The 23,730-nt window shown below is 37.6% G+C and overlaps 1 protein-coding gene across 3 annotated transcripts; it reads left to right on the top strand.

Moving 5' to 3' along the window:
* Positions 1-87: 87 nt before the first annotated feature.
* On the top strand, positions 88-18,542 carry sanbr (SANT and BTB domain regulator of CSR). 3 transcript variants are annotated; one of them, XR_008302544.1, is made up of 22 exons: positions 88-1,154; positions 3,550-3,702; positions 5,271-5,460; positions 6,421-6,514; positions 7,712-7,959; positions 8,200-8,258; positions 10,295-10,455; positions 10,561-10,650; positions 10,867-10,977; positions 11,145-11,268; positions 12,090-12,242; positions 13,337-13,482; positions 13,720-13,819; positions 14,814-14,846; positions 15,009-15,108; positions 15,677-15,768; positions 15,854-15,882; positions 16,052-16,125; positions 16,645-16,733; positions 16,873-16,964; positions 17,972-18,183; positions 18,426-18,542. XR_008302544.1 is itself a non-coding variant. In XM_053237658.1 (22 exons), the coding sequence occupies exons 3-22, from the start codon at positions 3,553-3,555 to the stop codon at positions 18,006-18,008; spliced, it is 2,172 nt and encodes a 723-aa protein (XP_053093633.1). In that variant the 5' UTR covers positions 88-1,154; positions 1,754-1,846; positions 3,550-3,552; the 3' UTR covers positions 18,009-18,542. The 3 variants fall into 3 exon arrangements, 2 of the variants coding, with proteins under 2 accessions (XP_053093633.1, XP_053093632.1); XM_053237658.1 differs by adding an exon at positions 1,754-1,846 and having other exon boundaries at positions 17,972-18,542; XM_053237657.1 differs by having other exon boundaries at positions 17,972-18,542.
* The last annotated feature ends 5,188 nt before the right edge of the window (positions 18,543-23,730 follow it).

Here is a 23,730-nt window from a genome sequence, read left to right as displayed (position 1 = left end):
AGTAAAATAATACACAACTTATGTAGCTAATTGAACTTGTGACCTTTTGTGGGTTCTGACATGACGCCTGTTTGGACATATATGACAGCTGAAGACAGTAAAAGCAGAAAATATTTCTAATGAACACTAATCAACACTACAGCTGCTACAATGTATGTATACATACACATACATACAGTGTGTATGTATATATACACACACAGTTTTTCTATTATGCAATGTAGTCCCCTAACTAAAGTTTTTGTTGCTTAGCAACATACTAGGTTTAGGATTAGGTTATTCAGTGGACAGAAAAATATGATAAAATTTAGTGTCCAGTAATTAATTACACTTATTATTAACTATATTCGCAATACAGACTTATTTTCACTGTGCTGTAACGAGTCAGACTGTTAGTAACAGTGTGAAGGGTTTATTTGTTTAGAGCCTGGCGCATTAATACAGAGTTCAGTTGTTGTGATGCGGTCACAGCTTTCGAGCGCTGCTCAGCCAATCAGATTTCAGAACAGAACTTATCGCTGTTATAGCATGTCTTTTACTTTGCACTTTACTAAAATGTTATTAAGTGAAATATCAGTAAAACAAGTGTCATCTAAATGAAACAAATGTCATCTAAAACTGGACCGCAAACCTCTTTAAATCATAAACCCTTACAGCCCATGAATGACCGGAAGGACGCTGCTGGTCACCATGGCAACGAGAACGCCCGCGCGCACCTGCTGCAGTGCGGCACCGGAAGCGCGCGCAGACAGGAACAGGAGCGGCTGACCGGCTCAGAGAGGAGAACCGCGTTTAGCATCAGCGCCTTATAGCGTTAATATTACTGAAATCTGCAAATGTATATCATTTTTTCTTCTGCCGCTGCGCATCAAATCCACTGATGAGAGACGCCATTAATCCCAATTTAACACCGCGAGCGCATTAATGCAGCAGCCGGTCATCATTAGCTAAGCCTTTTAACACATAAACATCATATACACACATATACACACATATACATACACACAGAGAATTATAGCAACATGCAGCTGTTTCTATTTTAAAGCATGTACCCGGTGTGACTCCTCACTGAGATGGACATCTGTTTAAAGTGCTCAGTAACTGCTGGAAGAGGACAATAACATCACTGTAGAGAGAAGAAACCCACAACAAACGTAAGCAAAACCCAAAAAACCTCTTTTCATTTCCTATCTACTGTTTTAGTGCATTATATATCTGCTACTCTTCAGAATATATACACTACAAGTTGTAGTACAGGCTACTACATGCAGACTGTTCTGTGATTTCTTTACCTTTAAATTAATTATTAAATTTATTATTTATAACTGTATTCATCTGTCAGACAAAAAGACTGGTCAAGTCAAGTCATTAAAGAACTCAAACTAGGAAAAATAATACCACAAATATACACACTTTTATCATATCATGACAACACAACAGCAGCAACAACAACAACATCTTTCCCAGTTGACAAATGATATCTGATTTCAACTTGCAACATATCATTATTAATTGGCAATTCATATCTGACAGCATACACATCTCTCTGTCCTGTTAACACAGTGTAAGATTGTCCACAGCTCACATTTCACCACACGTAATCATATGCTTGCTGTATAGTTATTAGCAATTGTGACAAACTGTAACAAATGGTCTGATAAATTTTGACAAATTGTGAATATAAACACTGCCTAGATTCCACAGATGATCATTTTCATTATTTTAGCTCTGGTCCATGTATCTGTCCTTCTAGCTGGAGATATTGAGCAGGCTATCTGAGATCCTCAGCATCAGCATCCCACATTTCCTCTCCATCACGATTCTCTGGGAGCTATCATCATTTCAAGTACCTGACAACTCCAAACATTAGTACTAACATCGCTAACAATAGCCAGAAAGGTAGAACTGGAAAGATAGAACTAAAATACTCTCTCTGCACTTTTTACCCGAATGCTCATCATTAGAAAAACTACTTAGAGCAGCCATTAGAAACTAAAAATGAAGCAAAATTAGAAACAAAAAAATGGTGATATTAGTATTATAAGATTTATTTCCTGTTAATTTTTAACCCAGATAGAACCTTCTACTACTAAAACATATTCAATTCAATTCAATTCATTTTTATTTGTATAGCGCTTTTTACAAAGGTCATTGTCTCAAAGCAGCTTTACACAAACAAAAGTAAAGTGAAGTGTGTGTGTGTGCCGTCTCTGATGAGCAAGCAGGGCGACGGTGGCAAGGAAAAACTCCCTGAGATGGTGATAGGAAGAAACCTTGAGAGGAACCAGGCTCAACAGAGAACCCATCCTCATATGGGTTTACACTGTAGTGTGCGTGTGTGTGAGTACAATGTGTGTTGGTGTAGTCCATGGAAAACAGCTGAAGCGTTTTCGTGGCAGTATGAAGCATTGCCAGTGGACAGGTCCAGAGTGAAGGGGGGGGGAGGTCTGGATTACCAGCAGCTCAGGAGTGTAGCTCGGCAGAAAACATATCTAGATACCAGGTCTCTTTTCCTGATATACTTGAGAGCTGATTCCTTTTAATAACAATTGCAGAAATAATTGTAAACCACGTTCCTATAAGTCTCTAAGACACGTTCCATATGATTGCACAACCCTCCATTATTTTTGTCCTTTCTGGATGTTTCCTTGATTATTTCTTTACCTCGTGTTGTCCTGTCCTAATTTTTTGTTTTGTACCAACCAAATACTTACAGTACTTACTTGTTGCCTTTATGTATTTACAAATGTAAAAAAAAAAAAGGAGTTACCTTTATTTACACAGCATATTAAAGACAACAAGTATCAGCCAAAATGCTGTACTATAACATCAAATCGTTTCAAACTGCAACAAAATAAAATACAAATAAAATAATGAAATAAAACAGTGAAAAGCATTACAAGACAAAACAACAGACAAAAACAACAGACAAAAACACAGACGGGACACTACAGATACTACAGACCTTAAACCAATGAAAGACCAGGCAGAAAAAATAATTTTTTAAATTGCATTTTATGATGTCTTCCTCTATAGTATTAAACTACGGATCATCACTGCAGTTTGTATACTACAAAATATATGATGTCTCTGCATCCCAGGATGAGTGCTGTGTTGTGTTTTGTTTTGTTGTTCGGATCATTTATGGTCATATAATTTAGATAGATAGATAGAGAGAGAGAGAGAGAGAGAACTTTATTGATTCCTGAGGGAAATTGTTTTGTCACAGCAGCAGACAATTACAGACATTTCACATGACATTACAGACACCAGATACTAACAAGACACACATATCTGTAAGTCAGTAAGTGAGGTAGATGCGTACAGTGTCGTGTGGAATAAAGTGTTCACATAATAAAGTGATAGTGAGATAATAAAGATAATAAAAACAGAACAGCAAAGATAAGTGTAGACAATCTAAGGTAAGCAGATTACATGCAAAGTATAAAGGTGTGTTGGTGGTGTTGTGCTGGAGTAAATGGTAATATTATTAATATTGCATGTTTTTTTTTATTCTTGGACCAACACTTTCCCTCTGTTGTTTTTCAGATCATGAATCGCCTTTGTAATGTGAACAATAATTTCCCGTATGATAACAGTCTCCTGGTGTTGGACATGGTTCTGAGGTCGCTATGGGGAACCACACAGCCAATCAACTGGGAGAACGTAGCCCGCCTAGTTCCTGGTTTCACTCCTAAAGAGGTAATTAAGAAGTAAAAGTTGGTCACTGACCTCAAGTTGGAATAGAAAACAGTGTATTGGGGCTGGAAACATATGAATAACTCCCGGTATGGGAGTCTTACCCAGCCCACTCCAAGACCAACCGCTAATATGTTTATTCCAATATTTATACCAATCTTCATTCTAATTTTGTTTGCTCACAAAACTTATTGCTCTCATTATACACTATAGTGTCTTACTTTGCATTATAGCTCATATTCTGAACCTATTAACTGTGCAGCAGGTACACTAGGTACACTTAAAAAAAAAAAAAGGAATATGTGGTCAGTCAGATTTAAGAGAACATATTACTTATAGTTTACATACAAATATTAATCAAAATGTTAATCCTCAAAATGTAATTTAATTGCTTACACTGAATTAAATTTAAACAAGTTTCTAATTACTGGATTGGATTATGTAGAATGAATGTGAATAATTCATGTAGTATTAACGTGATCCAATTACGTTCCAAAATCTTTTGAGGTGCTGACGAGAGGAAATAATACAGAAAAAATAATAATTAACAGGGTTAAAGTGTGTGGTAGAATAGTGCGGTGGTAAATATCGCTTTCTCGTAAAGTGACATCAGAAGTGGCTGGTGTAGTCACCCATATGTCTCACATAATGGACTTTCAGACTGTTTTCTTACAGGCACATTCATAGATATTGAAGCCTTATAAGACATCTAGACTTCTAAGAGAGAGCATAGACATGTGTCCAAGAACGCAGCACACTTACAAGTATTTGCTGTGACATAGATTTGGGTGGAACAGGACGGCATTAATAACCACATAGCCTCAAACCAATTTAACTTGAGAGGCTATCACACTTGGCTTATACTATAGACTACTGTCCGTACTACCCGATAATACCCCGTAATAGGCAGTTGAGAGTCGACAGCATACAGCATACAGTCTAGCAGTCAATAGTCATGTATGCGTGCAGCATGATTCTTGCCCCAGTGGATCTCTATTAGCATTTGTTGCAGTTCTCATTTGTGACCACTAGGTGCAATAATAACTCAGTGGAAGTTAAGCGGGGCAGTGAGCTCGCTGCCCCATGATTGCACAGCATCTAGAATGGTGAGCAAATCAATGGAAGATGGTCAAATAGCAAGTTTTTTTCTAACATTGGTCACTCAAAAGAGGTAATTAGCATTTGAACATAATTTTAAAAGTATGTAGTTGTGAATGAGGACTTTATGAAGATGAACACTTTGCAAATGTTTGATTTTATATACAGTATTTGGCTGCCACTGGATGTTACTAAAGGAATCGCTTGAGGCTCGATAGCTAATTTTGCAGTGGTGACTCAGTGTTTAAGGCTCTTGGTTGTGGATCAGAAGGTTATTCCTAGCAAGTTGTAATAAGCATGGGAAGGAATTTCACTCTACTGTGCTTGTATATGTGACAACAAAAGCTGTCTTTAAATCTTCATTTTAATCTAAATAGCAGTTTGATACCAGATAGTATGAGACCAAACTGTTACATATATCTTTTTGGTCGGGTGTTGTTCTTGTGTGTGTGTGTGTGTGTGTGTGTGTTTAGTGCGCACGCAGGTTTGATGAGCTGAAGAGCACAGGGAGTTTCCCCCTAGTAGACGAGCAGTGTAATGCACTGACTGGGGCCAGTGGCTCTCCATCTGAACCGCTCTCCGCTTACATCCGATCCACCTTATTGGACCTTACTGGGGAGACAGGGGAGCCACGGACCAATCAGAGCACACTCTCAGTGTCAGGTAAGTCAAAGGAGCAGGGTTTGAACAGGAAATTGCTGTAAACCAAATTTGATATTAATATTAAAAAAACTAAAACTATTGGATGTGAGGTGAGAAAACTAAAAATAACATTTGGGACAGTGTACATAGACACTGCTACAGAAAGAGATCATTTCTAACTCATTTTCCTCCTGGACCTTAATGTAGATCACATTTATCAAACTTTAGCTTAAATTATTCCCTGCTCAGAGACACTCAGTTCAACGTGTTCGGGGGGAAAAACACTACCTTCTACACAATTTGCTGTACTATTAAGAACCATATAATTCCTATAAGTCAATTGCCTGATGCAAATGCCTTTAGGCTTTTAAAAGAGTTCAGCCAAAAATAAATTTTAAACAATGTCCTCCTTACTATAAATGTAGTCAGTCAGCCAAGTGTGTCCCAAGTTTGCTCATTTATGTTATTGCTAAACTGGTAGTTATTGTCTTAATTGTTAGCAATATTGGAAAAACAGCTCCAGTGACAAAACTTGACAACAAACATGTCCTTGCTCATTTAATACAATTAAAGTAAGGGAAATTTTTATTTTCATCGCACTGTCCTTTTCATGAGGAGGCGATCATTAAAGTGTTTCAGAAAGACTTTAGTGTATTTGATAATGTAAGCCAGATAGCTAACTGAGCTAAGTCAGTGATTAGCAAAATTTTGCTTGTTATGATATACTGATAAGTTTGGCTACAGATATACAAATCACTGGGAATATGATGATTTAAGTCCTGACTCAGATCCTAAAATCCCACTTGTTTTTACCTGTGACAAATGTGAGCTAGTTTACTAGTGGTTATCTAGAAGACTAGTTACATTATGTGCTAACATTATCTGTGTTGTTGTACAGTTACACACTAGCAGCAAACTATGTCAGCTAATGATCAATAACATATCTGAGAGGCTTTAACATGTTACATTGTTCTTTCTCAGGACTGAGTGTGACCCCTGTTGTTAGAGGAGCCAGTGCTGAGACTGAGAACACTGTGAGCACAGAGGACGAAGAGAAGGAAGACAGAGGAAAGAGGTAAAGCTAGACTTATTTATACTGAAGGTGCTCATTCATTCCCTCCCTTTAGTTTCAACATTGAATGTGAGGTACTGTTGTGGTTAGAGTTAAAGGAAAACTCTGTTATTAGTATTAGGCAGCAATACTCTAGTGTACACTATGCTGATTTTAGAAATTCAAAATCTAAATAAAAAGCAAAATATATACAGTATGCTATTATGCCATAACTGTTTCACTTCCATTTTTAAAAGTGCAATTTATGTATATTGTCTGTTTGTATGTTTCAAACTATAATCTGAAATTTGCATGCAACTGACCTTGATCTTCAAGATATTCAAGCTCTGACCAACTTGAATAAAGCTGCTCAGCCCTAACCCTTTTCATTAAGAACAGAGATTGTGCGATGGTTTAGGGGGGAATTGATGTTTTCATTGTAACTGCAGACATTTACATTTATGGCATTTGGCAGACGCCCTTATCCAGAGCGACTTACTGCAGTTCATCTCGTACGCAGTAGATGGCTCTAAATATTACAAACTGCTCCTTTAGCATGATGTTGAGAAGTCCAAGATTCATTAGGGCCTATTTTTGTTCCAGCTGAGGGGAAAATGTGGCATTGATCTGATACTCAGGATATGTAGCGGGCTGACACCAGCAAAGAAAAATGGTGGATCGGATATCAGAGAAAATAAGCATGAATTTGATCCGATGCTGTAACTAATGAAAGACTGGAGTTGGGCTTGGAAATGATTTTTATTTTATTTTATTGATTTTTATTATATATTTATTTTCTTATATTTATTATATTTGCAATCTAAGTGATTTTTGTGTGAAAGGTGTGTTTTTGTGTAAGTCAGGTTTTTAGCCAAAAATATATATTAAAAGTTAAAAGCCAAATTTGAAAGCTTAGTACTTTTAAATAAAAAAATTATTGGACTGGATATCAATATCAACTGATACTCAAGGTGTATCAGTATCGGTATCGGAAAAGAAAAAGTGGTATTGTGTTCTCTAGAAAAGTGGCTTAGCTGAGAAGTTCTGCTAACTCCCCAGCCCTGAAAAATTAAATAAATGATCTATATATACATATATATATATATATATATATATATATATATATATATATATATATATATATATATATATACACACAAATTAAATGCTACAGATTACATACTGCACCTTTAATTGCTGCTCTTGGTCTGTCCATCTCAGCCCTATCATGGTGATCCATGTGTGTGACGAAGCAAAGAACCTGAAGCAGGACTTTGAGTGTCCACGTGACGTGTTGGTCAGAGAAATGCGCTACTTCGCCGAGTACCTCTCCATGGACGCCCAGCGCTGGGAGGAGGTGGACATCTCGGTGCACTGCGACGTCCAGATCTTCGACTGGTTAATGAACTATGTCAAGAGAAACTCTGCGGAAGATGAACCTGGGAAACACGTAGACAAGCCAACTCTGGGTGAGATATACCGAGTCTCATAAGAGTGATTGTGTGCTTGTTGAGATGTTTGATGTATGAAAGTAAAGATACCAGGCTCGGGTGTCTTGGTGGGTATTGTGAGTGTTTGATGTTTGTTACTAAACGATGAGCTTTTCCTTCATGTGTGGTGTGTGGAATGATGGTGGGTGGGGTTGGTGTGTGGCTGGTTGTGACGTGCACGTTTGGTCATGGTGTGCCGTGTTTGGTGTTTGGTTTCAGAGCCCAGCAATGTCATCTCTATCCTGATCTCATCCGAGTTCTTGAAGATGGATGCTTTAGTAAGTGTGGTTACTTTAGTAAGTGCGTGTGTGTGTGTGTGTTTTAGCAAGTGTGGATACTCTAAGCCTCAATCACAGATTGCTTAGATGTCGGTTAGTTCAGCATTTAACCTCATACTGAAAAGACAGTAGTACGTCTACTGCTATTTAAGAATGATTAAAGTACCCCTGCACTCAAAAACATAATACTCAACTACTTTAGTATTACTAGTTAATTAGCTACTTTAGGATACTTTAGGATTCTGATGATAAAGATTGGTGTTTGGGTCAGATTTGTTAAGACTTTTCCATTTAAAACAAAGATTTTCTCAATACTTTTTATAAGAAAACAGACTTGATAGCAATACCTGTGAGTTCAGCTATGCAAATTATTAACGGATGACAATGTCACAGAATCTGCAGCTTAGCTAACTTAGTTAAAATCAGTGATTAGCAAAATTTTGATTGGTGTTTTGTGTTTTGCCTGGTTTGGCTACAGATACGACGAATCAAATCAAGATCCTGAAATCCTACTCATGTTTAGCCTGTGTTTACAAATGCTAGCTAGTTTACATTTACATTTATGGCATTCTGCCCTTATCCAGAGCGACTTACAGAAGTGCTCTGAAGTCTCTATCAATAAATACGTCCTGATATTGGTTCACTACGTCATGGACTAAGAATAGCATCAGTCTAAAAACTCTGCTGGGGAGGTAATATAGGAAGAGAAGCATACAGTTTACTAGTAGTTGCTACAAGCATACATACAGTTTACTAGCAGTTGACCTGCTGGCTAGCTATGTGCTAGCATTTACCTACAGTATATTAGTTTTATAGTTAGAGGTAGTTTTGTACTTCAGCCTACATTAGCTGACAGCAGTCAACAATGTCAGCTAATGCAGGTTGAAGTACAAAACTACCTCTCGGATACATCAGCGATTTCTTAACGCTGGTGGACAGACGTCTCCTTTTCAGACTCCGTATCAGTCTGAGTTTTTTACGAACAGAATCGCATCTACCCAGTGTAGCCTGTTGCCCTTTTGTAATAGCGTTGAGACACTATGGTGACTTGCTGCCACAAAGGGCAAAGGTGTAGAGACCTTTCAAGGCCATTTTAGTAGTTTCTACACATATTAACCAGTATATTGTTTAGCAAAGATTTTATTTGAATGGTTTCATATTACTTTATATACCTCATAATACCTAATAATAAATTGGTATTTAGGAACATTGGTATTCAAATATGAAGCAGTTCCTGATTGAGGTTTTAAGTGTCAGTACTTTATTGATAATACTTAAGTGTGGATTCTTTAGTAAGTGTTCAGTGTAGTACTGGGTGTCTGTGTGGTGTGTTCAGCATGCTGCATGACCTTTGATATCCATATAATCATATCAAGGAAAATGGAGAGGGTGGAGTTAAAGCGTTGTCCATTTCAACAGTTCAGGTGGTGTCAGATCCGTGTGAAGGTGAAACGCGATCTCAGACCCCTTTGAAACGACCCACAAATAAATTGCACCACTTCCAGAGGTTCATTTTTTGGTCGACATAATTCATAATTCATAATGCATTCTGAAAACAATGCAGCCCCAGTACACAATTTAGAATATTGAAGTTCGCAATATTTATGCAGCTGCAATTTTCCAACCTTGCTGATTAAAAAAAAAAAAAGGTAAAATCAAACCACTTAGAAAATTGTTTGCTTGTGTGATGGTGTAGTCCGACTCTGTTCACTGTCTGAAAGGAGGATTGGATTAAACTCCTGCTGTACTCAAATCACAAAAATAATAATATAGAGTTAATACTGTATAAGAAAAGTATATTTATTATTTTTTGTGTGATTTTTTTTTTGTGTGTTTTCTGGTCATTTTTCCTGTTCATGGCTATGCAGGGTATAAACTGTGTAACAGTTTGAATTTGTATTATTTATTGATGGAAATTAAGAACTACCTGTAGACTTTCACAACTTTCTAGCCAACCTCTGACCTGTGATTATGTATGGATGATGATCATTAATTAGTTATGGCCATTAGGTGAAGGTTAAATACTGTGTCTGCAGGTGGAGGAGTGCATTCAGTACTGTCACGAAAACATGAGCGCCATCGTCGCCACTCCGTGCAACATGAGCTGCATCAACAGCAACCTGGCCTCACGCATCGCCCTGCTGTTCACACACAACCAAGCAGACGATATCAAGGACAAAAAGGACAAGTTTAAAAGGTAAACCTGTATTTTCAAAGAAATGAAATGGATAAATCAGAAAACAAAAAAACAAATGTAGTCCTTTTCTAAGCTTCTAATCTTGCTGTGATATGCATCTTTCAGTAAAGTGTTCCAGAAGAAGATTGAAAAGCTGTTTGATAATCAAGGTTTTGAGAATCACGACTCTCCAGGAAATGCTGCTACGCTGTACAGGTCAGGCAGAAATTTGCAATATGGACCTCTTCTTAGTCCTCTAAGGGCATTTTAACACATTGAATGCATTAATATTTTGTGCAAATTACATAAAACAGCAAAAGAATGCATTAATAATGCTGTGCTCTGGTATAAGGGTGAATAAGTTTGAATGTCACATCTTCATTTCTACTCTTCTTCTTCATCTTCTTTTTTCTCTTCACTGTCTTTCCACAGGTGTGGTCTTTGCCTTAAGCTTCTCACCAAAGACACAGAAAGGAAGATCTCCTGCGTTCCGGGCAAAATCAACATCGACCATCATGGGGACATCGTCTACACACACAGCAGGTACATACGTATCTCTGTAGCCATGTCTGCCTCTTGCACATATTTGACATTATTGGTTCTTTTCAAACATCAATAAGTAAAGGTGTGATCTGGTATCTTCCCTACTTCTGTGAACATGCTGTGAGTATGGGCTGGTTTGTGCACTTGTGTTGTTTGTATTCCCTCAGGCAAAAGGGCTGGGACGTTCATGAGTATCTCAACAGCTTGTATGAAGAGCTGAAATCATGGGTGCTGGTTTACTGGAGGATCTGGGGCACCATTAATTATCTCACCTGCTCTTGCTGTAAACAGGTAAATATACTTACACTTCCTGTAAACTTGCTTGAAACTCTATTCTTCCGGTCCAGCAGTGTGTGTTTGCATTTGGATTGGTGTCTTGTCAGTCTTTTTATAGACATGTCGTCACATCCTCATAAATCATTATGAGGGGAGGTTGCATGTTTATAGAGTTGGAACTTGGCTTTCAAGCAATTGAATGTCCAAGTGCGCTTGAAAGTGATGTTATAACAGTCTTCACTAATGGTAACTCTCGTTAGCATGCTAACTCTAGTTGAACCACTGTAAGTTTTGGGGGTGGAGCTTTTGTACTGGGGATGGGCTCAATGACTAAAAAAATCATTCAAATCTCATTCAACTCCACTCATTTAACCATTAGAGTCTTTTTTTTCACAAATCTTACCTAGGTAACTAAAATCTTGATGTTACTGCCTGTAATCATCCTGAAGTTTTTTCTATACCATATAGTCTGTATTATCTCTATATAATTGTAGATTCATAATATATAGTCTAGGTTATCTTTATACATATATCTGTATATTATCTGTATGTAGGCCTACATTGTATATTATCCATGGATAATTTGGGTACTGTTGTATATACAATGTACATATCTCTTACATATATTTTGTATATATAATATACTTGCATATATTATATATTTTTTTATACCTATTAGAGATTTTCTATTACAACAAAGTGTAATTTACCATTCATACTGTTATCTATTCAGTAGCTACTGCATATATTGACTGCAAATAGCCTTGTTATTTATTTATTTACTGTATGTATTTATAGTATTTTTAGCCAATAATGTAGGTATTCCTCTGCTGCAGGTTTTCCTCTGCTGTGAGCTGACCCAGTGCAGGTATCACCCCGAGGCTGTGGTGTACCCGGGCATGGGCGCCGATCGCAGCGAGCATGGTGCCGGGATCTACCCCTGCTGCAAGCAGAGAGCGCTACGCTTTGACCCAGCTGCGATGCCCACAGTGAGCTAGAACCAGATAAAAATGTGTAACCAAGTTTAAATAAATAACAAATTTAAGCTTAGCTAGAACAAACCACCCTGTCCAGGTTAAGCTTGAACTGAATAACAATGTGAGCTAAAATACTTCCACTATACCCTAGATGAGCTAGAACAGCATAGTTATGCTAAGGATTGTCAGTTAGCATAAAAGGCTGAGTCATCCAGGGTTAGCGAGAACCAGACCACTGATAAAACTATATAACTATACTCAGGACTAGATTAGCTACAACAAGACAACTCTGATAAAACTGTATAGCTATACTCAGTGTTAGGCAGAATAAGTCCTGATTATGTGTAGGGTCTCTTAGATAATCTATATCACTCTCCCCAAGAAGACCAGACCATATCCAGCTAGACATGGACAGCTGTCATAAAACCGTGGCTATGCCCAGGATTAAGAACTGAATAGTTACACTTGTCTACCTAGAACCATACAGCTCATAAAATGTGTGACTAGATCCAGGAGTAGGTAGAACCAGGTAGTTTTCATAAAGATGTATAGCTTCTAGCTAGAACTCAAATTTAGGGATAGGTAGAAACAGACAGCTCTGACGAAACCGCATAGCTATGCTTGGGGTTAGCCAGAACCATATGCTCTGGGTTAGCAAGAACCCTACACCCTGGGTTAGCTAAAACCAGAACCAGACAACTTCAACAAAACTGTCTAGCTAGAACCAGACAGTTCTGATAAAAACTGTGTAGATACACTCATGTATAGCTAAAAATAGACAACTAGAACCAAACTAATAGCTAGAACCAAACAAATCAAACTGTATAACTAGTCTCGCGGTTAGCTAGACAAATTTTATAACACTGTCTAGCTGGAACCAGATAACTGATGAAACTAAACACTACTGATAACACTGTATAGATATGTTCAGGGTTAGCTAGAACCAGAGAACCCCACTAAAACTGTGCATTATTATCTGGGTTAACTAAAAACATACAGCTTAGACCATGTATAGCTATACATACTATCAAATGGACACTATCCAACTGTTCTGTATTCACTGCACTTCTCTTGTGTGTGTGTGTGTGTGTGTGTGTATACCTTAGGGTTGTAAGATGAGGGACCACGTGGTAAATGTGGCAGAACCTGGGGACTGTGAAGGCAACGTGAACTCTGTGCAGACTCGAATACTTAATGACCTTCTGCTCCACAGAGATGCTGTGTGCATGAGCCCCCCAACATCTACGGACAGGTCCGGAGTTCATGTCAACCTCTAAAATAAAGAGTATTGTTGTTGTTTTTTAACCGACTCAATTTGCGAGCCATATTATTGATGTAGGGATTATTTGGTCTGACAGAGACAACACAGAGGACAGGAGAAATGGCTTATTTTTGCTTTGTCCATTTTTTCATTTTTAATGTTGTGTATGACTCACTAACCTTCAGACGTTTACCCTTGTGTTTGTGCTGTGCTGCATTTGCGTCGCAGTTCTGCAGAGTCGCCTAAACAGAGCGAGCAAGTGCATGACTGCGACATCACACTGGACGATGCAGCCCTAAATGTTCATCGAGCCAGAGAAGTCACTGCCGTGAGTCCCCTGCTTTATTTTATTGTCATAATCATAATCACTACTTTCACATGGTACTTATGTTATTGGTTATGTTACTGCTATATGTGGCTGTTCACCCAGCCTTGTAAAAATATCCAGAAGTAAATCAGTGTCTTCTGTCCATGCAACAGAGATCAGCCTCCTCTGCTGATCTACTGCTCTAGTTTGGTTGATATTGCCACCATGACTTCAAAAACTTCAAAACAACTGTTAACCCCTAGCACCACCAAACCCTGAGTAAGCTAAAACTGTATACACATATACATTGTTAGCTAAAACACTACTCCCATGCCAAAGGGAAGTTTAAACTGTATACTATAGGCATGGCCAAAGTAAACTAGATCTGTATAACCAGACTTAAGCTTAGCTAGAACCTTATACCTTAAAGATAGTAAGCTGTAACTGTATACCTAGACTCAAACTCAACTAGAACACTCCAGGCATGCTCAGAGAAAGCTAGAACTGAGGACTTGAGGATATTAAGACTTGTTATTTGGATAATTTACTGAATATTGCAGATACTGACATGGACATAGGCTACATAACTGTTTCTTTTAACTTGAAATAACATTAGTCTGGTGCAGTTCATTAAGGTAGCCAGTGTCAGCCAATTATATAAGTAGCCAATTATAAATGACATAATTATAATTAAATCACAGGGCTTGGTGACTTGGACTCGACTTGTATAAGAGCTTAGGGACTATGCAGTTGAATTTGATGGAAGGGTGATGTGTCTTACATTTACTTTGCATTTGATAGCTACCAACTTAACTCAAGTTTGGGCATAACTCAAATTTAGATATAACTCAAACTAACATTAGGGATAACTCAAACTCAGGCATAACTCAAACTTAGTGATAGCTCAAATTTGGAGATAACTCACACTTAAGAATAACTTTGGGACTACAAAGAAGAATCAGGCCATGGCCAGGGTTAGCTAGAACCATTTCTCACTCCCTCTAATCTGTTTCAGTTTTCCCTTTTGAAGAACTGGAGTCTCCAGCTGGTGAGCGCACAGACACACACACACACACACACACACACACACACACACATACGTACAGTGTATCCAGTTTCACTGATATACATACACCCACTCCAAAATAAAAGTGTTTCAGGTGCAAACAGTTTATTCTTGATGTTGTGACTGATTTTTGACTTCACACAGCGGCAGCAGTCTTTGCTGTCTGAGGATGAGGACTACACTACGGGGTCAGAGGTCACAGAGGATGAAGTCGGGGATGAAGATGACACAGCAAAGAAACAAGGTAGGATGAGGTTGTACTTAAAATAAATAAAGTTTTTCAGTATGTATAATAATAACAATAACAATAATAATAATAATCATCTTGATCATTAAAATCTTTCCGAGAGTGTGGCCTATTCTGTCTCATATTTCTCAGTGGCCAAAGTTTCAACCTTTTTGAAACTCTTTTTGAATAATTGCTGTTTTAATGCTGAAAATGCACAATGTAAACAGGACGAAACAAAGGAGTAACAGAGACAAACAGTGACAGCTGGTTCACTAGTGCCACCTAGAGGTTATCCTTTCAACTAACTTGTCTGTTTATTGTTTTTTTTGGAGAACAGACTTGATTTTTTTATTTATTTATTTTTCTAAATTCCTTTTTCCTAAATTCCTAAATTCCAGGTTTACTGGTTGGTTATTCTGAAATGCCTTTAGAATTAAATAAGAGAACATCCAAACATTGTGGTCTGGGGTGTAAATTATTATTATTTAGTATTTAATTCAGAAGCAGAGGCTGTTTTTTTTGCTAGAAGTTTGCAGGCATGAACTACTTTTACTGTTTAACATTTATTTATGTTTTTTATCAGCTGTAAAAAAGCCTAGAAAACCAGGCAAGCCCTTGAAAAGACAAGTGTCCTCACCGAGCATACAGCACAAAGAGCGAGCTGGAGGAGATAAGGTATGTTAGCAACATATTGCTTTGTTGATCTCTCCAGTTAAACTCCAGCGTTCTCTAACACATTGCATTGTTCAACTTTTTACAGGGTGCTTCAAAGGACTCGACCCCATTCACGTATGTCATCATCATCAGTCTTCCTAATATGTTACTAAACTGACAGCTCAGTGTATGAACATATACAGTGTATTTACAACAGATATTAGTTTGAACCATGAAATCCCAACAAACTGTTGTCTTTTTTTTTATCTTTATCTCCTTTTCTTCTTATCGCTCATTTCCCCAGAGTGAGCATGCCGAAGAGTAAATGGGACAGCACACGCTCGATGAGGTTTAACCAGGATGCCCAGAGGGAGGAAGGTCTCTGCACTCCTCCAACATACATTTATCCTCTAATCCGCTCAGTCTCACACACACAGCTGCGTTTTCCATCATCACTAATCTGCATGATTTCCTGTGGTGTGGTGGAGTGAAGAGAAAACATGAAACTGCCCAATGACTAGCCTTAAATCATAGTAAAGACATTCTTTAGCAGATACGTGGATCAAATTAATGTGCTGTACTGCTAGAACTATGGAACTTAAGAACTAGAAAGATTGAAATTAAGAATCATGTTCAGTGCCGTAGATGACTGATAAAGTGTGTAACACCGAGCTTGACATTATAATGAAATTGATATCCAGAATGTTTCATATTTGGAAAGAGGTGATTAAAACTCCAGTCGTCTTCACTCTTATCCACAAAGGGCATATGTGGCTGCAGATTTTCATTCCAGTAAAAGGACAGGTGATTTTAATTTATTAGTCTTACTCTCTAATGTCATGGTGATGTCTCTCTCTCTCTCTCTCTCTCTCTCTCTCTCTCTCCTGTTCTGCGTAGACCAAAGGAGAATGGTGGAGATTATTGACCATCTCACTAAGATGCGCTTCGGTGATTTGGAACAGAGCAAGTCAAAGGACACTAAGGAGGTAAAGCAGAACTGTGTTCATTGTTAAGTGTGTGAAGGAGGAGTGGAAGTGCATCAGAAAGTGAGTAGAGTATCAGAAAGTGTATAGAGGAAAAGGTCTATGTGAGCTTAAGTGTATGCGTGTGTGGGTGTGTCCTTAGCTTGCAGGAGGTATCTACTCCAGGTTGGAGGCGCAGTTTAAGACCGCCACTCAGCTGAGTAACAGACAGAGCACCTCAGACAAAACACTCCGGTATGGCACACACACACGATTCTGCAGCTTGTACAGAACACTCTTTTAGTTTTTCTGTAAGAAATGAAACACTTGGGGGAATACTGTGATAGGAAAATGATCAGTGACACGGCTGTGTATTTTTCAATAACAGCCCAGTGTTTCGTTCCTCTTATACCACAGCAGTTTGCCATCAAAACTTTGCCAACAAAGTTTTATTTATTAAAGAATAACATGTTATACTCTTAATGTTTATTGTTACATTTAATGTTGTGGAACGTCCATGAAACAAGTCAGTTATCACTTACATTTATAGCAGCTATAAACTGTTGTTCTCACATCAGCCTCTCTTTTTTCTCTCTCTTTAAGTTAATAAGCAATAAATGCAATTTGTCCTGTTTTTGAGGAACAACAAAAAACCATAAACTCTGCTGTTTTAAAAAGTTACAGCTTCCCTCTGAATGTTATAAAGCACTGACACTGGAGACTCCTTCCAAAGATGCCCATTTTTTTATCTGCTGTAGTCCCTTTGTAAGCTGTTACTACAGAAACGATAACGTATTACATCAAGCACATTAATATAAACCTGTGATTTGAATAACAGTCAGTACTTCTGTCAGCTGCTGTTATAGAAAATGAATCAACACCTTCTGAACAATCAACAGTGTTGTGGTATAAATATATACTGTATATTACATAGTATGTGATATCAGCTGAAGAAACTCTATGCTCAAATATGCAACTTCCCCCAAAAATTTCCACAACAGCTTTGTTTTCCCATTATGTTTTTTTTTCCCCATGCCTGGAAGCCTAGTTTGTAACTTCCAGGAATGCTGTATATTCAATTACGTGAACCGTATCCTGTAACTTTACAGACACTTGTGTGTCTACACACACCTATACAGACCATCACAGGGATGATTTTCTAATGATTCTTTATTATGTTAGACTGGTGATGTTTATTCCTCTGTTTTTCTCTCCTTCTCTGTTTCAGATCCATTTTTAACTCTTCTTTGGTCTTTTTTTAGGGCGAAGACGCGAACTGGACAGTCTAGACCAACGTGAAAGAAATAACAGGACAGAAAGATGTGCTGACAAGCGTGTGAATGAAAGAAGACTTTTTGTAGAAAAAGTCTCTTTTTAAGAAAAACATCCTTTCCCTCTTATCCAGCCTACAGCCGTCCTTCTATCCAACCCTTTTCAGACAGTCGAGAGATCTGCAGTATCATAACGGAGACCAGTAAATTCATTCACACAACAGACCTTGATTAGAATGCACTGGACATTAATAGTATTGTAGAAGCTTTCATTACAGAAGCTTTGCCCTCTCCTCTACATATTGTGCTGCTAGCTTCGTAAGAGTATCTTTTAATTCTTCTCCTTTATCTTTTATTTTGGCACTCGTAATTTCTGTCTATATCATTCTGTAACCATGTTATATACAGTGTGCTAACTTTCATGTTCCTCATGTTCTAATCTCAGGTGAACAAACCCCTCCAACCCTGCTGTAGTAACCTGCACTTTAAACTATCATAAACAACCACCTCAACACACCCCAGATCCAGATCCTCTACAATAAAAATGGACGCTAAACTCTAATGTAACTGTGTTTTATTGTCCTTAAACTATCATGAAAATCTGATATCTGTGTTATGTGATCATCTGTTTATGCGATATTTTAGAAGTGGGGTTCAGAAACTGTGGATCGTGTGTGTGTGTGTGTGTGTGTATGTGTGGGTGTGTAAGTTGTGAGAGAAAGCAATATTGCTATTGAAGGGGATGGATATGGAGTGGATTGGCTGTTGCTGAATTAATTAGAGCTCATTGTTGCTAAATTGTAGCTGATTGAAGATTATTTATTGGAGAAAAGGGCACTTCTGTGAGTGATGGTAATCAGCGGTTATGGGGTTAGGTCTGGTGTGAGCAAAGCAGCAGCAGATTTCATTGCCAAGTGCGGCAATCGCTTTCCACTGGTTGCACAAGCTTAGAGTGATGACAACAGATTGGCAGGACACTCCACCAGTATCTGTGTTGATTCTTTTTTATATTAAGACCTTCTCTTATCACTAATACATGCCTAGACTATATATAATATTCCAGTAAGAATAAAACTGACTGGACCAGCTGCTATAGGAAAATAATCAACAAGAATTTCATGATTACATTTTTATTAATGTTATTAATTGTGTATAGGTACAGTGGAATGATGTGGGAAATCCGTGAGACATTGTTCCTGTTATCGCTTACGTTATAGCAGCTATAAACAGTCATTCCCTCACCAGCCCCTGTTTTTTTCTTTCTCTCTTAAAGTTAATTGGATAAAGAAAAGCTTATGTTACTCAAAAAAAACCCTCTCTATATCAACAGTTATATTTTTTTCTTCCCCAAACACACCATATTCTTATCTGTTTATTATAGTCTCAATGATTAATCTGCTACTATTGAAGCAGTAGTAGTAGTAATAATAATAATAATAATAATAATAATAATAATAATATATTTGCTCATTTTAATGTCATTTTTCTCTACAGCAAGAGCTAATTCACACTCCTCATAATCTAAAACTACTAATAAATTGATTTATAAAACATGTTGATATCTAAGAAAGAAAAAAGTTTATTTTTCTTGACATTTATGGAAGAAATCTCCAATTGGCTGTGCTTCTGATTGGCTGGCATTGTTGGACGTAATGGTGATTGATTGTTCCCAGGCACTTTACAGCTCAGGCCAGTTAGTATTTGGCTCAGTATTTGGTTCAGGCTGGTTAGATTACAGCACTGGGGCTCCTGGTAACTCTGAGCACAGATAATCATGCGTTAATATCCTCTGTGATGACAGGAACCACTGTGATCCACTTCACTCCTTGTCAATCATGCAGTGCATTTGGGCTCTTTCTTTGCTGTACACATTTTTATATCCACTTCAGTTGTCCATCTCTCATATAAAGCAATAAGCCAAGGCTCAGAAGAAGCAGAATGTATGCTAGTACTGATGGGAATACCAGGTCTTTTCAGTGAATCAGCTGAAGAGCTGACTCTTTTGACTCCCAACTGATTCACTGTTGTTGTTTTTTTTTAAACCAGCCAAAATAGTTGGTTTAGTGAAATCTTTCACTATCTTGTAATTATTAGACAGCATTCTAGTCTATTTTGCATTGCTTTAGTCAGTAGAGCTGGCTCTAAATAATTACACTGGGCAAAACTACTCAGATTTTGATAAGCTTCGTTCAGTACTTTTCTAAGATTTATAGTGTTAGTGAATCATGAATACAGAATACTAAAGCATTTCCAGCAAACTCATCACAGGATCTACTGTATTCATCTTTCCCCCATCTAAAAATCAGTTCTTTATCTAAAAGTCTTTATCACCTTAAAGAGCTGACTCAGAGTCGACTCATTCATGAACGACACATCACTAAACTGTAGTATTAGCCCTGAGTCACAGTGCCAGTTATCTGCTGCCTGCTTATAGTGTGAGGATGTTGCTATTTTGGAATACAGTGAGGCAGTTGAGCAGTGACAGCTTTTGTTGTTCTGGCTCTCTGTCCCAGAACTTTTATTTAACATTTATAAAATGATTTATTAAAAAAATAACACATTCTGTTCATAGCAGTGGTTCTCAAAATGTGATCCAGGAGTCTGAAACATAGCCAGGAGGTCTGTAATTCTTTTTAAAAAATTAAATTCAAATTAAAAAAAAAAAATCACAACTCACCATTATTAATGTTACTAAAGTTAATTTTATATTATATTATATTATGTTATATTATATTATATATTAAAATTATTTATTATTGACGTCTTATAGTTATTATCCTGTTTCACTGATCACTTCAGTTGAATGGGTTTAATCCAAACCTCAATAAATCCTAATCAAGCAGGCCTATAAATAATGTCAGGTTGTTTATACAGACTTTGTTGTCTTTCAGTGGAAAGTTCAGGAACAGAAAGCTCTATAGCTCCATTATAGAGCCAAAACATGACTGTACATATTGGAATATTTGAATAGCAGGACTATATTCCTAAAATAAAGGGATTCCAGTCTGCAAAAAGTTCAAGAACCCCTGCAAAACTATTTGGATACTTCGTCTACTAGACAGTCTTCAGTCATGCCTCTACCACATTAATTTATGTTTATATACAGTAAAATATGTGTAGGTTTTAACTTACAGTTCAAATGAGCCTGCAGGAGGCGTGGTGAATTGACACTTTGCTACAGCAGGACAGGGAAAATAGTGGCTGTGTTTTTTGTCGTGAGACAAAGAGCAGTGTACACACATGAGTGCAAAGATGGACAGTAGTTGCATTCTCGGCATGGGAGGTCAAAGGTCATATCCGGATCATTCGCTGCCCCTTTGTTCATTGTGCCTGCTGATGAAAGCTTCTCTCTCACCATGGTCCTGAGTGATAAACAACTCTATGCCTTATGGGTATAAATAACATCGAACACTAACCAAATCAGTCTTGCCATATTGTATAGAAAAATATTTTAATCTTTGCATTTTTTGTCTTGCCTTAGATATGTTAATATTGACATTTTTGTTTGAGTGTTTTCATTTTGATATTTTAACATTTTACTATTATTTTATTATTTATTTTCGTACAGCAGTAATCATGGGTTATAGATTGTAATACATTTGTTTACGTATTAGAGATATGATTAATGCAACAACAAAAACAACAACAAAGGTTTGCCTGTCATGATGAATGATAACCACTAAAGGGAGCTGTTTGTTTCTGAAGGGCTCCTGTAAAGAACTGACTCCTCCTCATTGTTTGTATTGTTTTCAAGTTCACCTCTTGGAATAGGCCACTGCTATTTATAGAAGCTAATATAAATACACACAGCAACACGTTTGATTGGCTTGATTTTATGTTTATTTGATATAGACCACAGACACCATGCACAAGAAAAAGCAAGAAAAGATCAATTTCACATGCATATATTATTATACTCATTTTCTTATTGGATATGTTCATTCTATGTTTATAAATCAGGACCTGATGTTCTTGATAAATACTTGAAAAAAAATTAAAATATCAGTGTAATTTTCATGCACTAGGACAATGATGTAAACAGATCCTTTTTTGAGTGTAGCATTTACAGGAACACTCAGCCAAAATGGGGTGCTAAGCCGTCGACCCGTTGACCTGACGGCATGATAATGTATGCAAATAGGCAGGCAGGACCGGCCCGAACAAGCTGAGGCTGGCCAAATCCTGAATGTGGTGCTCCACCTCGCACTCCCACACACGTGTGACTATGTGCTGCTCCGTTGCCTGTTTAAAACTTCACTCTCTCAGGTGACTCTCCCCAGGACCAGTGACGGTTTTGATCGCTTTCATAGTTGACTCACTTTCTGACTAAGTTTCTATTTTGATTTGACTTTCCATTTCCTCTCATATGTAAGCTATTACGGGTATCACAATTGGTGTTGTTGGACAGCCCTAGAGTGTAAACAGTAATTACTCCAGAGAGACTGTAAACTATCCTGATAGTGCGGCTGCTAGTTTACTTAATTTTATGGTCCTATTCAAGGTACACTGTGTGGTTTTAAAACTACAGCTATAAAGATGACAAGCTGAGGATGCATATTTTAATGCTGTGATTGTCATTTTTTGTTTAGTACATTCCAAATTTGCTAAGTTAAAAACTTTTGAGGTAATGATAGTAAAAGCATTTGGGGCATCATAATTGTGTCAAGACACATTTCATTGATTTACACCAAAATCAAAATCTCCCAGATAAGATATCCTTGTTTGGATTAACACATTGGCTGAGGTATCTACTTAGGATTCGCTCTTTGCTAACCTATGCAATCACATGGGTATATGAGTAAACACACAACATTTAATGTGAAATATTAACTAGAAGTGTCACTTTGAGCAAGTTTATTTCTTAATCACACACTCATTGTGTAACACAACAAAGATTTCACAGTAATAGTTGCTTCCTAAGAAGGGCATGTAATACAGCTTCCTCTGGGCTTGCTGCTGTACCATATCACCACGTGCCCCCCAAACCCCCTTTACCCCTGACCTCCTATCCCCTCCCCTCGACTGCCTGGAAAGGAACACGGCGTGCTTGGTTTGCCCAAAAACACAAATAAAGAGCTACAAAACTAACTGTTCTCTTCCCACTCTGCACTAACACATGGCTCTATTGTGTCAGTGTTCTTTTGGCTTCTCACACAATCTCGCTGAAAAGAATCAAAACAAAACAAAAAAAAAAAGCAACACAAAATGAAGTTGGATGTTGGGGTGAAATTTCTGGTGAGCTTCAGGAATCAACATGGTGCTGAAAAACTGAAGAAAAAAAAAACTTTCCCCTTTTACAAGTTACAGTTTCTTGTTCCATAATATGAAGTAACACATAAAATAGCCTACATTTCATGATTCAAGAATATCTAGTCGCCATAAACAATAAAAAGGTGGTCAACAATTAGCACAGGCCAAGTTAAATGTTAGTCTTGAATGAATTTGGCAGTGTGTAAAATGCAAATGTAAATGAAAACTCTATATAGCTTGAGATCATTCTAAAGTTTTCCAAAACCATTCCTGTGAACAGAAGAAAAACAAAAGCCTTGCAGATTCCACGCCCAATCGCACTGTTTGATCTTCTCAGAACAAGACGTTTTTCAGTTCCTAGAAAGCGAAGTGCCCTCCGGCACCGCCACTAACCTAGAAATTTCTTCAGATACTCTTAACATTGACTTTGCCCACTGAAAAGGTAAACATAAAAACCCAGTCCAGGCCTATTTGCTGTGATCAAGCTATTACCCAGCTTA

Source organism: Pangasianodon hypophthalmus, chromosome 10 (genome assembly GCF_027358585.1).
Source record: "Pangasianodon hypophthalmus isolate fPanHyp1 chromosome 10, fPanHyp1.pri, whole genome shotgun sequence".
NCBI classification, from domain to species: domain Eukaryota; kingdom Metazoa; phylum Chordata; class Actinopteri; order Siluriformes; family Pangasiidae; genus Pangasianodon; species Pangasianodon hypophthalmus.
The sequence above is the reverse complement of the archived record's forward strand: the minus strand, read 5'-3'. Positions and strand labels throughout refer to the sequence as shown.